General features: G+C 36.8%; 1 protein-coding gene across 1 annotated transcript in view; it reads right to left on the bottom strand.

Moving 5' to 3' along the window:
- The window catches only part of LOC112150720 (adhesion G-protein coupled receptor D1), a 94,427-nt gene that overhangs the window by 32,329 nt on the left and 47,702 nt on the right, over positions 1-14,396 (bottom strand). Inside the window, exons 19-20 of the mRNA XM_024279188.2 lie at positions 10,655-10,708; positions 6,277-6,406 (exon numbers count right to left, since the gene is read on the bottom strand). Coding sequence (XP_024134956.2) covers positions 6,277-6,406; positions 10,655-10,708 — 184 coding nt within the window. The remainder of the gene's footprint in view (positions 1-6,276; positions 6,407-10,654; positions 10,709-14,396) is intronic.

The following is a 14,396-nucleotide window of genomic DNA, read 5'->3' as shown; positions in this document are numbered from 1 at the left end:
TGTTATCTTATTTAAATGGAACAGCGAAAACCTACTGAACTGATTTAAGAAAAGCAGTTAAAAAATTAAGCCAAAAACCAGAACAGTGCAGGTTGCAGACACATTTCTTAAAAACCTTTTTTGAACTTTTTTGGCACTTTTAGATCAGAGAATCCTGTTGCATGTCAGTGAACTGAGCTAAACATCCATGACAAGTAATAGTGTGTGGGTGAAGGAAATTAAGAGGAGGTCAACCCTATGATGTCAGAAAAAGATCTGTGTGTGATCTCCAGAAGATGCTTGCTACAAACCCCTGCAATGTTTTCTATCTAAAAGGCTTGTTATTGCTGTGCAACACGTGTGAAACAGAAAGAGGGGAAGAGTGTCAGATTTCTGCAACATACAGGCGCATGCTTCCTGCAAGGTGGGTTTTCCTAAACTAAAAATGACACCAGAACTATGGGTGCTTGTGAAGATTTCCCCCAAAAACAATAAACGTCCATAATTGCTTATAATCATCTGGAAAAATAAAAAATAGAAGAAAATATTCATTAAAAATAGTTAACCAAATCAGTCTAATTTTCCCCCCAAAATCAAACTTATCTAAATTAATTAAAAGACTACATTTGGAACATTTCTAGAAACGTTTTCCACAAACAAAGCAACACCTAACTATTCAAACGTGGGTCATAGCAAAAAAAACAAACAAAAAAACCCTCTGTGACCTTAGGGACTCAAAATAAACCACTTAACAAAAAGAAAACCGCTTGGCCGTCTTTGCTTGCTGAATAAGAGGCCACAACAAAGCAAGAAAGGACATGAGGTGATCCAGCGTATTGTTGCTATTTACAAGAGATTGCAACCTTCAACCCAGGTATTGTGTAGGGCCATTCTCATCAAAAAATGCAACACTCATTCGCATATACAAAAGCCCACATAACCCTTTAAATTCATCCACTCTCCCACCGCACATTTCACCACCTACTCCTCTTTAAGCACTTGTCCTTCTCTTGTATTCATGCTTAAAAAAAAAAAAAAAAAAAGTGTTGAACTTTTTTCGAGAATTTTCTGAGCACGACCAGCATCTGTTGAGGAAATTTGTGAAAATATGCATAGGGAAAAATGAGTAAAACATCCCCATAAATGTAAATATATATAATTCAACATAAAATATAAATTTATTGATCTCCTTTTATTTATCAGCAGGTAGACAAAATAGTTCGTTATGCTAATAAATTTTAGTCTACGGTTAGGATTGCTTAGTTAATGCTGTTTAGTCCACTTGCTAGTCTACTATCTTCATGCAGAGGTACTATATGAACACTTTGCCACCACAGAAGTGTCCTGCCTCATAATCAGAGATTGAGATCTGTATTTGCATGCTGTCGCAGCCAGACCGAGGAGCAGCAAATGGACTAAATAATATCATTTGACAACTGATTATTTCTGCGTCTGTGCCCCTTCAGGAACATCATTTTTGCTCAGTTGAATGACTTTAGGAGCAGAGCGGCTCAGCATCTAAATGTGCCACGGAGACTAATTTACAAACCGTGAGCAGTGGCAGCGAAAGAGACAGCAATAATATTATGGATCATGCAAATCATTTGGAACAGAGAAGTGGCAAATCAGTCTGCAAAGTGCTCGGAGCAGCAGCAAGGGGCAGTAACACACAGTAAATGCAGATTCCTCATTTAAATAACACAGATGTAACATGACATTAACATTTTTACTACTCAAGAGCTGAGTGGATTCTTCTCTGGAACCCCTTAAATACATTTACATTGCGTTTAGTCACAATTTGCCTTCTAATTATAACGCAACAAACACACCAGGCTTCTGATGTGCGTTCAAGAATGCACTCAAGGGTTTTTTTTTAACACACTTTTAACAGTTCACACTGGACTGTTGCGACCCAACAGGCGAGGCAAGTTTATGTGTTTAGCATATTTAATGTACAGAGACAATTCAAAGTGCTTTACATAAAATATTAAAAGAAACAATCAAGAGAAATAGTAAGTACAGGTGGGTCTTTAACCTGGATTTAAATACTGAGTCTTTTAGCTGATCTAAGGTTTTCTGGAAGTCTGTTCCAGATCTGTGGTGCATAGAAGCTGAATTCAGCTTTTCCATGTTTAGTTTTGACTCTAGGAACTGATAAAAGGCCGGATCCAGATGATCGGAGAGGTCTGGCTGGTACATACTGGGTCAGGAGGTCAGTCGTGTTTTTTGGTGCGAAACCATTCAAAGCTTTATAAACCAGTAACAGAACTTTAGTCTATCCTCTGACAGACAGGTAACCAGTGTAAAGACCTCAGAACTGGACTGATGTGGTCTACTTTCTTGGTCCTTGTAATACCACTGACACCCGGGGTCTGCACGATGAATTGGGGAAGATAGGAGCCCAGACACTATTAGAGGCCGGTGTCTAACAGTAACAAGCTCCTGTTAGACCCAACAGCTATTGGAAACCAGCATCAATTAGAGACGGTTGGAAGATATACAGTATGTGAAATATTCTGGCTTAATCATTTATCCTCCATACTGTATATAGCAGTGTATAAAGCCAAACCGTGGCACAAGTGCCACCCGTGGCCCCAAGCAGCAGGAGGCAAAAGCGGTTCAACCAGCCAGTCCCTTGGGGTCAACAAGTCAAAAAAAAACCTTAATCCTGCCCTCATTTACATAAGTTATACATTCATGCATGCAAGGCCTAGGCATCCCCTCTATTTAAATGCTGCATTTAATCTGGTCATTAGTAACTCAGCAGTAGTGTGAGGTAGGGGGGAGCCCACATAACGCAGAAGAGGCCAACCTCAACAACCCACCCCTGAAATGATATCACTGGATCCACAAAAGAAACAAAACACCAAAGCTTTATGAAGCACCACGAAGAATAGAGAAGATGTAGATAATTTTAGAAAAAATAACTTTCTGTTCTCCCCTCCAGTTTTCTTAGAGACCATTGAGTCATAAAGTTACCTCAGCCCAATCACCACATCAACTCAAGTGTGCAAGTGGAGTGAAATACTTGTTGGTTTTCTGAATCCTTAACTGGAGAACAGCAAAGACAAAACACCAACCATGCTTCATCAAAGTGGTATGGTTGTGCTAAATTTAGAAGCGAGGGGTCCCTGTGGGAGGAGGCAGAAGGGAGGTAAGTGAACCCAACCACACTCCTGTACAGAAGCCAGAAAACCACAGCTCCCCACCACAACAACACTCTAAACCTCTCAGGTTTCCGAGATGGTAGAAATGATCTTACAATTTTAGAAGTTTTCTTTTCTAGTTAGGTCCATTAAAATGAGTCATATTAGGGCATCCACAACAAAGGGGAAGAATAGAAACGGTCCAAGATGGGGAACAGAACCAGGCAGACCAGAGTGGGAGTGATACTCTGGGGGTCACAATAACATCCCCATGGAAGGCAAATATCTGAATGAACTCTCCAGCCCGCCAGTACCCTCAAGTCATACTAAACGAGAGATATTGGCCAGGTAAGTACGACCTCTAAAGGGACGGCCAGCACACGTCTGTCAAATTCATTTCTGTGGCTTTTCTTGACCTAAACCTTGGTAACGCTTCCTTTTATAGTACAGTACTTACAGGGTATTTAAGTGGCGATTACATGGTACTTTTTTGTACCTACTGGGTACTTACAGTGTATTTCAATGGTACCGTTTAATGGGACCTATACTTTTTTTTAACCTACTTGGTACTTACATGGTACTTCCTGTGTGTTTATGCTGCACACACTGAGTTTTTAGTACCTAATGGGCATTTACATGTTGTGTTAATTTGTCTTGTGTACAAATAAAGTACCTCAAATTAAATTCTTCAGTTATCGTACGTTTCATGGTATTTCCCATGTGTAACAAAATAGTAGTTAAACAGAAACTACCATTGTGATAAAAAGGCCTAGAATGTATTTTCTACTTACTTAGCAAGTTTATGTGTGATTCATGGTACTCACCATATGTAAGAAGATGAGTAATTGCATAGTAGTTATGTGGTACCTTATTGGGTTTTCATGGTACTTTCTATTAATGAGAGAAGAGTAAGTAAACAGAAAGTACCATTGATACATGATTATAAAAACATTTTCTAGACATAAATTTATGCAAATTTACATTTGTTCCCAAATTAACACAACATTGGTGTAAACTTCAATCAGGTATTGCCTTTTTTTGATGATGGACATATTTAAAGAAAATTTAGCTTAAAACTGCATATCTTTATTTAAATCATTGTGAACCAGGATGAAAAAAGGGGGGTTTGAAAAAGATTGTATTTGTTACGTGGAAATTAAAAAAGGAGGGGCCACAAGCTCCCTGCTTTGCTCCAATCCAATGCATCCACTTGCAGGAAAATAAATCCATGTGCGTCTTTGTTTTTCTTGTCAGAGCTGATATCTGGCTCAAAACTGTAAGACTGGATGGTTTTTGTTGCACCAGTAATTTTTTGTTAGGAGTGTGAGGGCCAAGATAGTAGGAGAGATCGTGAACAGATAGCTCAGTTATAGGTTATAGTAAGAGGTCGGGGTCAATTAGTAGCAACAGTCTCACCCACAACTCACAAGTGAATTTCTAGTGAACTACTGTCACTCTACAGAAACTATGTCATAGAAAACAACTCTGTTTTTTTTCTTTTTGTTTAAAAACAACATAATCAAAATAAGAAGACCACTGGGAATGCTTTTACAATGGATCAAAACATGATTATAGTGGGTCTTTAATCTGAAATGACATTGAGGCTTATAAAGGTGCAATTCATACCAATACAAGAACACTCTTCAAAAAAGTGAATAATGTTAAAATTTTAAAACATTGAAATGATATTGAGAAATGATTTTTTTCTTTTAAAATATTAAAAAAGCAGACATTATATTCTTTCATAAAAAACTATAATTAAAAAAAATAATCAGTATGGCCTTTATTAAGTAAAACCCCCGTATAAGACTGCCAAAACAAAACAAAAAAGGATTTTCAATCTTTGGCTTTTCTTTTTTTCTATGCCAAGCTTTTACTCTCTAATGCTATACATCCAGCATCAACAGGAATATACATGTGTCTGAATTTGAATGACAGCGTGGACCTAAAAATCAACCTCTCCTTGTTACTTTCCCATTTTGAAGCTGGTCCCACCAGCCTCTTTCACAGTGAACCGAGGATCAGCTCTTCTAAGTGCAGCATGGGTCAGGAAGCTGCACCCCAGCCAGTGCATCTGGTTAGTGTTTCAGTTTAACTGCAGATTTCTCACGTCTGATTTTAATCAACAGGCCAATCGCTACTCTCTGTTTAGGAATACCTTGATGTGATGGTTTGCAGAACTACCATGGGGGAACAGATGGCTGACATACTTTTGTATTGATACAATCATAAATGCACCATTTAATTTAACCTGCAACACCCTATTGCAACAACAATAACTATAAACAAAGCACCAAAGCTCAAATAATCAGTAAGCTTAACCTTGATGATGGAAAAGCAACAAAATAAAAGTTTTGATTTCCACGTCATCTCCTGAGGATCCCTATAAACATGAAATATTTTTAAACGTAAGGTTAAATGAGACACAATCTCTATGCTGTTCTGTTAGACCTCCCAAAACCTCTGTTCAACCTCCTGCTTCAGCTATGGGAATGGTTCATTGAAAGACTTCCAACATTTTTCCTCAGATTTTATGACGCCAGAAAAAATGATCAGGAACTGATGCAACTCAGATTGATTCCAGGGTACTTTTGTCAGATTTACCCAAAAAGAAAGTGGATGACATTGACCATTCTTCTACATTTCTAATCTTTTACCATTTCATTCAGCTGCTTTCAACTATTTCTCAGTTTTTCTTTAAATGTTCAGATTTTAATACATTTGCCACTGAAATCGGTGCTCATATGCTTTCTTTGACGTACTTTAATTCCAGGACTATTCCATACAGACATAGAATACAGTTTCCATTTAACACAGTAACAACAAGCCAACATTTGATTACATAGAAAGATTCAAAATGCCCTTTTGTAAAGTCCTGGAAAATCTGCCAGCCATCGTTTAGCAACAAAATGGAATGAATGTGAGAATCGTGTTCAAGCAGTCAAAAAGTTTTCTGATTTTCTAGAAAGATATACAGCAAAAAAATTGCATTCTTGATCCTATATTTTTTCTATATTAACTGCAAAAAAAGTTACAGTTGCTACTCTACATAAAAGCTTAAAGTCAACATTTTTGAAACGGAACTGATATACTGATTTGAAAATAGCGTAAATGAATACGTGGATGGATGGCATTTGCACTGCCTGCTTACCTTTGCTCTTGTTTTCCTCTGTTACCGAGCTTGGGTAGGTCTCCTCTTCCTGGGTTGGAGTAGTTCCAAGAGGAAAACTGACGGGACGAGAGTTGGTCACTGAGCTGGAAGGACGAGAGCTGGCACAGTTCTGCAAGAGAAACAATGGTTTGCTTTAGGAGTTTATCTCCAAACAGAATATTTTTAATCAGGTTGAAAAAAAAGCAAGATTGTCTTCAATTTGTATATGTTTAAACCTAAATCCAACTAAATATATGCATACATTTGGTTGGTGTCATAACATGTTTGCCCCTTTTGGCCTAAACCAGGGGTCTGCAACCTGAGGCTCCGGAGCAACATCCGGTTATTTCATCCTTCCATTGTGTCTCTTTGGCTTTGAAGAAAAATGCTAACAGTTTGAATAAAAATGGGGTTGTAGTTTTGATTCACTTGGTTCAGTTTTGTGTTTACATTTTTAAAATGTCATGACTAATTAAAATCATAGTAAAATGTTTGATTTGCTGTCAAATTGATTCATTATTAGAACAATCTTATGGTGTGCATTTGCCATTATAGTGTATATGTCATTTACAAAAAATATTTTTGCATTTACACATAATGATTTTTTTTTTCAACACCAATATTTATATTTGATAGTAAAAGCAAAGGACACGTCATTGACAGAAAACGTCATGTCTGATTTCAAGTAAATCTGCAGCAGGAGCATCTTATTTGAAATAAATTAAAATTACTATACACATAAAATAGCAATAGTGTTATAGTTCAATTTAAATATTTAGAAGCTGCATTTTATAAACAAATGTCTTTAAGGTCAGAAAAATATAAATAAAGTGTATTTTCTGAGGCAAAGAAGTGGGACTTTTGCCGCTTTCAATGGGTTTTGGTCAGTAAGAACTTGGAGTAAATGGCTCTTTTAGTGCTAAATGTTGCAGACCCACACCATTTTTTTATTTTTTATTTTTTTGTATAACCTATATCTTCTCATAAGTTCAATATTAAAGTATCTGAAGAATAAACTTTACTTGAACAGTCCTCTATTTCAAACAGCACAAACAGACTTAAACGTCATTAACAATAAAAATGCCTTTGTTTGCTTGACTTTTGAGCATAAAGGCGTTTCAGAGTTTATTATTTTTTTGATCAAGCAAATATACTTAGTTATGGCAAATATTCACAGCCTGTTATCATAGCTCTGTGTATTTTGAATTCAAGCTTTAGAGCACAAGAGTCGATTGGAAAGCGATAAATACATGTCATGCTACATGTAGTGATAACTCTTTGCAGTTGGCAGCCCCATCAACTAAAAATAAATGGTGTTTTTTTTTTTTTTTGTTTCGTCGATAATGCCGAACAACAAGCAGCCAATTTTTCACACTAAAACATCAACTCCCGGCTGCCTCTTGAAAATCAAACATTTTTTTCTTCTTGTTCTTGTGAGCAGATAGCTTCCAAATGGCTTCTTCATGTAGCTTCCTATATCTTGTCAAAACTTGAATTAAGATCAAAAAAACTAATCCGCTTCCAATTTATATCTATATTTCAGTCGTGTCAGGGGCATGAAGTACTGAGAAGAGGGGGTGTATTTTATTTGGGTGCTGCAACTGACAGCTTTATTTTACAAAGCAATCTGGCTGTGTGGGTACAAGGAGGAGGTCAGGGTGGGTCAAAAGGTGTGTGGTATCCGTGGTATCCAAGGGGCCAGCCATGCTGCTAAAGGTGGCAACATGTGCATAAGCGTGTATGTGATATACAACCACGTGAAGCAAAGCGAGGAAGAGGTTTAAAGAGGTCAGTGGTGATGTGAATAAAAAAAGGTGTGATTAAGTTTGGAGGAATCTATTGAAAATACTTTTCATAGTTTTATATCTGCAGTAATACTAACATTTATTCGTCTTTTTAAAAATATTTTTAAACCTTGAATAGGGCAGGTTTTACTGATGAGTGACACAGTTTTGTACAAAAAAAGACTGTTTTTCGACATGGTCTTACTTATTTAGGCTAATAAAGAATAAAAAAATATCTGGTTAAATGCAAAATCTTTAAAGTACCCCATGACAAATTTTTTTTATTAAAAAAAAATGTTCCCAGTAGTGTTTAAATCATTATTATGAAGTTTTTAACCAAAATCCCACAACCTGAATGTCCTAAAAAGGAATATTTCATGCTGATCTGAAGCCTCTGTTTAAAAAAATCTCCTCCAAGGGGGTGTGGCTTTTGGAGCTGAGCTTAGTAGCCCCGCCCCTGAGCCCTCCTGTCTGATTATGATAGCTTTGGGTCTTGAGCGTAAATCTTCACCGCTGCTACGTTAAAAACGTACAGCAATATTGGTAATGTCCAGCTGTATCGTTTTGAGTCTTTGGTTTCTCACAGTGGAATTCTTGGTTAAATAATGAAAGCTAACATCAAAATGCTCTTTCATTGATTTATAATCCTTTACAGCTGCGGTCAAATACGCCGTCGTTCACATTTCCATGGTCAAATCAAGAAGCTCAATGGAGTCTTACTTAGATTTTCCGGGGTTTTCAATTCCGCTACCATCAGTATTGTATGAAACTCAAAAAATCCAGTGACAGCTGATTTGACCACAGAAATGTGAACAGCGGCTCATTTGACTGCTGTCTATTTGAAGATACCATCTTCTCTTTTCCGGAATCTGAGCTAGACACGCAATTCAAACAGAGCGTTTCTGTGACAGTTTGAGTGACAACGTTTTAAAATTAGAAATACTCTGAAATGCAAAATATAAATGAATGACTTTTCCATAGGGACTAAAGATGGAAATTAGTCTAAAAGACTATAATCTTATATATTTGCATTTTTAAATGTTTTATTAATATATGCTGTCCCTATCTTAAATAAACAATCAATCAATCAATCAATTAAATTTGCTATATTTCATGAGAAAATGCCACATATACATGTTTAAAACTAAAAAAAAAAAAAACTAATTTTCATCGGAGGGGAATTTTAACAATTAAAAAATCACAGTAAATCAAAGAAGATAAACACTGGAGCTCCGGTGTTAAAAGGGTTAAGGCATTAATTTCAGTAAATGTTCCAAATTGATGAAATCTTCTTTGGCACATAAAATAAAAGGCCTTTATCTCTGACATGTGCAATTGGTCTTCAGATGAACCCATATGCAGTAACGTCACAAGCGCCTCTTTACCCCTCACCTGGAAACGCACAATATCCAATCCTACGTTTTACAACAAGAGGATATATAGGGGCATGTGCGGTCATCTAGAGCCAAATGTCTCCTATCTAACCAAAGAACTGGTGGATCCAGTATTTCAAGAGGGATTTATGGCACAAAAAGCATTAGCTAAAAACCGTCAGACGGCGGGTGATGGCTGAAAAAAACGCATTCTGGTAGCAGAACCCGGTCAGACTGGAAAATTGCCACCACGAGAGGGGAGAGGAAGCAGTAAAAAGGGGTACTAAATGGAGTCCCGCACTGATAACATGAACACCTAATATATCAGTTTGCACCTGGTGTCGTGCAACACAGACACACACACACACATTATCTAATCTATTTATTTATTTCCTCCTAACCTCATATTGTCCATCCCTGGGCGGGGAGGGTCAAAGGGAAGTAGTGGTGAATTTTAAAAATCAATCTTCCTCTTAGAAATGGCTTGTTGAGGGGGGGGTTAAAGTATATATGAAGGGGTCAGGGTTCAGTAGGAGGACCAGGACAAAGTATTGCTGGCCATTAAGCGTGACACAACAACCCGACTGGAATCATTTTGGCGCGTGTGCATGTGATTGAGGGCGCTCCTGCTTGAGACCATCCGGGCGAGAGACTGCGGAGTGATGAGTGGATGTTTGTCAAGGTGTTCCTCAAGTTTTATAATTGTATGAGCGTCTGCGTCGTGTTCCTTTAAGTACTTTTAAGCTGACTACAATCTTATAGTTCACACGTGCACACACACACACACGCGCATTTGCAGCTTCACCCAAACAGCAGCATCCAACACAGCATAAATACTGCTCTGACACTTTAATGTCAGGGGACAGTTTGTCCTGGATTAGAAACTTGTAACCCACAGCACAGCTTGACATTGCTTGGATGAAGGTGCTGCAATGGGGAGAGTGGAAAAAAAGGGGGAGAGGGTGGTGTGTGGGGCGGGCTATTATGGAGGGTCTATGTTTGATGTATAAGGGCATCTAACATGGACTGTTGACTAGTCAGGGGCTACCGGAGTGCTGCTTTGTGGCCGGCTTTCATTGGTACTGACTGCAGCAGCAGTGATTTTTTTTCCTCTCATGGGAAGTAATATCTGTGAGGAAATATGAATTGGTCATAGCAGAGGGTTTTTTTTTCCCGCTCTCTTGTGCACACACATCCAAAAGCGTATGAAAAACTCCATACAGAAAAATTAAGCGCCTTTCTTCTCTCCTTCATCCTGTTGACCGTGCTTCGAACCTGGAAACCAGAAAAAAAAATTGTAAGTAAAACCAGACTCAATCAAATCTCATATTAAACAAAGCAAGTTCACATATGGAAAAGGGAAATTGCATTTTGGGATGGTTAGCATGACAACACACCGGGGTAAGGACGATGCATGTATGTGTCGGGATGTTTAAGTAGATAGCTAATGGAACTTGAGAGTGACACACAGAACCGGCAAACTACGGAGACGACTTCAAGCTATCATCTGTCAACATAAAGCGCTGGGACCAACAAATGGGGCTATTGGAGGAGAAGGGACTGCCCTAGCAGAACAGATTACATTTTTACACTTGAGATGAAACTGTGCACTACACACCTTTATTTAAGACATACAAGATGTTGCAGAAATACAGAGCAGCGTCAACAATGTCAGCAAAGGGTGTGTTTGTAATGATGAAAACATGTATTGTTTGTGAATTTCAAATATGGCAAGCAATTCTAATTGCAGCAAAAGCAAAAAACGGTCACTAATATTTAAAGTTTTAACTCTGGGTTTTTATGATGAGTAGGATTACTGTGTCATTCCATAAGGGGGTCGGGTTAACTCATATAGAAGAGGTTAAAGTCCCACTCCGATCATCTTTTGATCTATTTTTAAAGCATTCTCTGTTCTTTTAATTATAATTGTTTCATTTTTGGCAAAAAAAAAAAAAAAAAAAAATGTGTTGTTTTCTAGAACGAAGTTTCTGCAGAGCGGCAGGAGTTTTTTAAAAATTTGCCTCTGAGTTGTGCGCGGAACTATTGGCAAAGAGTAAGCCTCCTCTCATTTCCCATCATCCCCTAGCTTACAACATTGGAAATATTTAGCTGATCAGTTTTGAGCCAGATGCTAACACGGACGAGGAGAATGAAGACGTTAATGGATCCATTTGTCTCCAGTGGAGCAGGAAACGTGTGGCATATTTTCTTCGTCACAAATACGATCTTTATCAAGCTGCATTTTTTCATTTCCTCCTGATTCACAACATCAAGAAATATTTTTTTATTTTCTTGATATACATTCTCCATCATCAGCAAAATGTCATTAACAACATGATTAAAAACGCCAAAAACATAAAAAAAAAATGAAGTGTGTCTTTAAAGCTCAAATATGCAGCAAAGATTTGGAGTAGATTATCAAGTTAAAATGTTATGAATATACAGTCAGAATACAATTAAGACATTTTAATAGAACTGTTTTAAAATAAGGAGGCCTTTTTAAATTAATACTTATCAATTAAATTGATTTTTTTTATAAATTAAATTGACTAAAAAAAAATCAGATTAATTACACTTTTGGATTTTCATCACAACTAATCACAATGTTATACTAGGTAAATTTTATGACAGTAATTTGAAAAAAAAAGAAAACAAGCCAGAGAAAAGTCTTCCTTCATTTTTATAGTCTGAAATTTTTAAATGAATAAAGTGCTAACTCAGATATCCTAGAACTGTCATTTGTGTGCAAAAACCACATTAACAGTAAAATAAGCAGAACTCTGTCTGCAGCATTACTCCAAGAAAACATAGATAAAAAACAGTGTTTCTGCACTTTAAATGGATGAATACTCGATTCTGATTAGCTCCTGTGTGTGGATGCATAACTAAAGAAGTAGTTCCGGTCACGTAGTCCAAATTTTCTACATCACTACGCAGGTTCATGTAAACAAACTTTTCCTTCATCTTCTGGTGAGAGGTGAACTTTCTCTCTGAACTGATGCTTTACTCAATCTATTGCGACAATCAGCGGTTATTCCATTTTCATTAGATGCTGCAGTTGATTGCTGTTGCTGGCTCAGCAACGAAATAGTTTTCTAAACTGAAAAACTAACAATTAGTTGAATATTTATTTCTTTTGTAAGTGACCATAGTAAAGATGTGATAATGCCTACCAAAGTGAGCATTATCAGAAATAACAAATGCCATGGAAGCTTTCGCGTCAGACGGTTGCTTCACGAATTGCAATTAATTTGGGTCATAAATATTAACGTTTTGTTTTTTTTATTATTATTTTTTATATTGTGTGTGTTAACGCGTTAATTTTGACAGAAATAAAACATATACATTTATTTTTTTTAATATTACCTCTTTGTGCCATTTGTCGTTAATTTGCATCACTCCATTGAATCCAGGACTCCCCTTATTTTAGTCTCCTCTCAAGAGAAAAAAAAAACCCTGAAGAATATTTTTTTATATAATTGGAACTAAAATCAAGCATGAAGAGGTTGAAAATATATCTGTTTTTAAAGCATGAGCACATTAACCCAGAATTTTAATAGTATTTATAATGTACATTTTTAAAGCTGTACGTAAAAATAAATATGTTTTTTTCTTTTTTATTTAAAGTAAACAATTGATAAAAAAAAGAAAATGTAGCTAGATTACATTCCCTTGGTGTCGGCTTGTGTTTACCTCATAAAACCTCTGACATTTACCTGTACGAGCTCGGCATGTCTGTGTCTGTTTATTTGCTTATGCAAATTGTCGGCACTAACTGTAAATTTGTAACGCCTGGGCACTCATCACTGCAGCCCTTCCCGACCCGGCCCACTCGGTTAGTGAATATGCATTATGGCTTATGGCTTCATTAAGTCACGTCGTGTCATAAATTATGACACAACGGTGTGTGTTGTCGCAGCACACACCAGATTGTGCGCACCTTCTCAGAGACGTGATATAAACAGAGACATGTGGAAGGGAGAGCATAATGAGCCCGAGCATTTAGAATTTCTGAAAACTTTTCATTTCTGACGACATCCTAAGAAAGGCCTTCAGTGCCGTACAGTGAAATGAAATCACAGAGCATTATTAAAAAAAAAAAGAGAGAAAACAACACTGGGATTCGCTGACATCAAAAGCAGGCGGTAAGCTGAGGCATTTACATGACACAACTTAATTAATCATTTGACAATGAGGGGAAGGGCTTTGTTTTGGATGATTGTTATGTGTTTAAGGGATTTTACGGGTATTCAAGGTTTTCAACATGATATGAAACAATTTTGTGCAGAACTATTACCATATGAAAGCGGCACACCTGACAACACCAGCCGACATCCTTGGAATTGATGCAATAAAAGGTCATCAAAGTGGAGGATTACAAGGTGACCACCAAGGAAAAGCTAATTGCAACAAATAGTTTGAAAAAGCTGCCTAGTAATTAGCAATTAAATGCTGTATTTTGAATATAATAGATGGAAACCTGGCGTATCTTCTTTGTAATTATTTCAGTCTTGAAATCGGCCTAATAAGTTGAGAGGCTTCTGACTTTCAGACTGGTTAATTTACCAGCTTCTCTGTGCACATCAAAGTATTTTTTTTACTTTATGGATTAATCACTATTTGCTTTAATGGGATAACTAAAAGTAAAAGTTATGACAAGCATTAATTCTGTGTTTTTGCATAACTTGGACACAATCGGTGCAATTTAAAGGCTTGGCAAATAAATAAAAAAATGTAAAAAATGTTTATTTGCTTCATTTTGAGCATATGTAAGCAGTTAAAGGTCATTTAGAGATATTAACCATGTGGAACATCACTTTTGTTTTATAGAGCAAAATGAATGTATGCCAGAAAACAATGTTTTAGTCATTAGGAATAAAATTAATCTCACTGTCTGACATTTTTCTTAATGCCCTTTTGAATACAAGCAAATAGCTAATAGGATTTTAGCTCCTTTTATTCA

The sequence above is a fragment of the Oryzias melastigma genome, linkage group LG4 (assembly GCF_002922805.2).
Source record: "Oryzias melastigma strain HK-1 linkage group LG4, ASM292280v2, whole genome shotgun sequence".
NCBI classification, from domain to species: domain Eukaryota; kingdom Metazoa; phylum Chordata; class Actinopteri; order Beloniformes; family Adrianichthyidae; genus Oryzias; species Oryzias melastigma.
The sequence above is the reverse complement of the archived record's forward strand: the minus strand, read 5'-3'. Positions and strand labels throughout refer to the sequence as shown.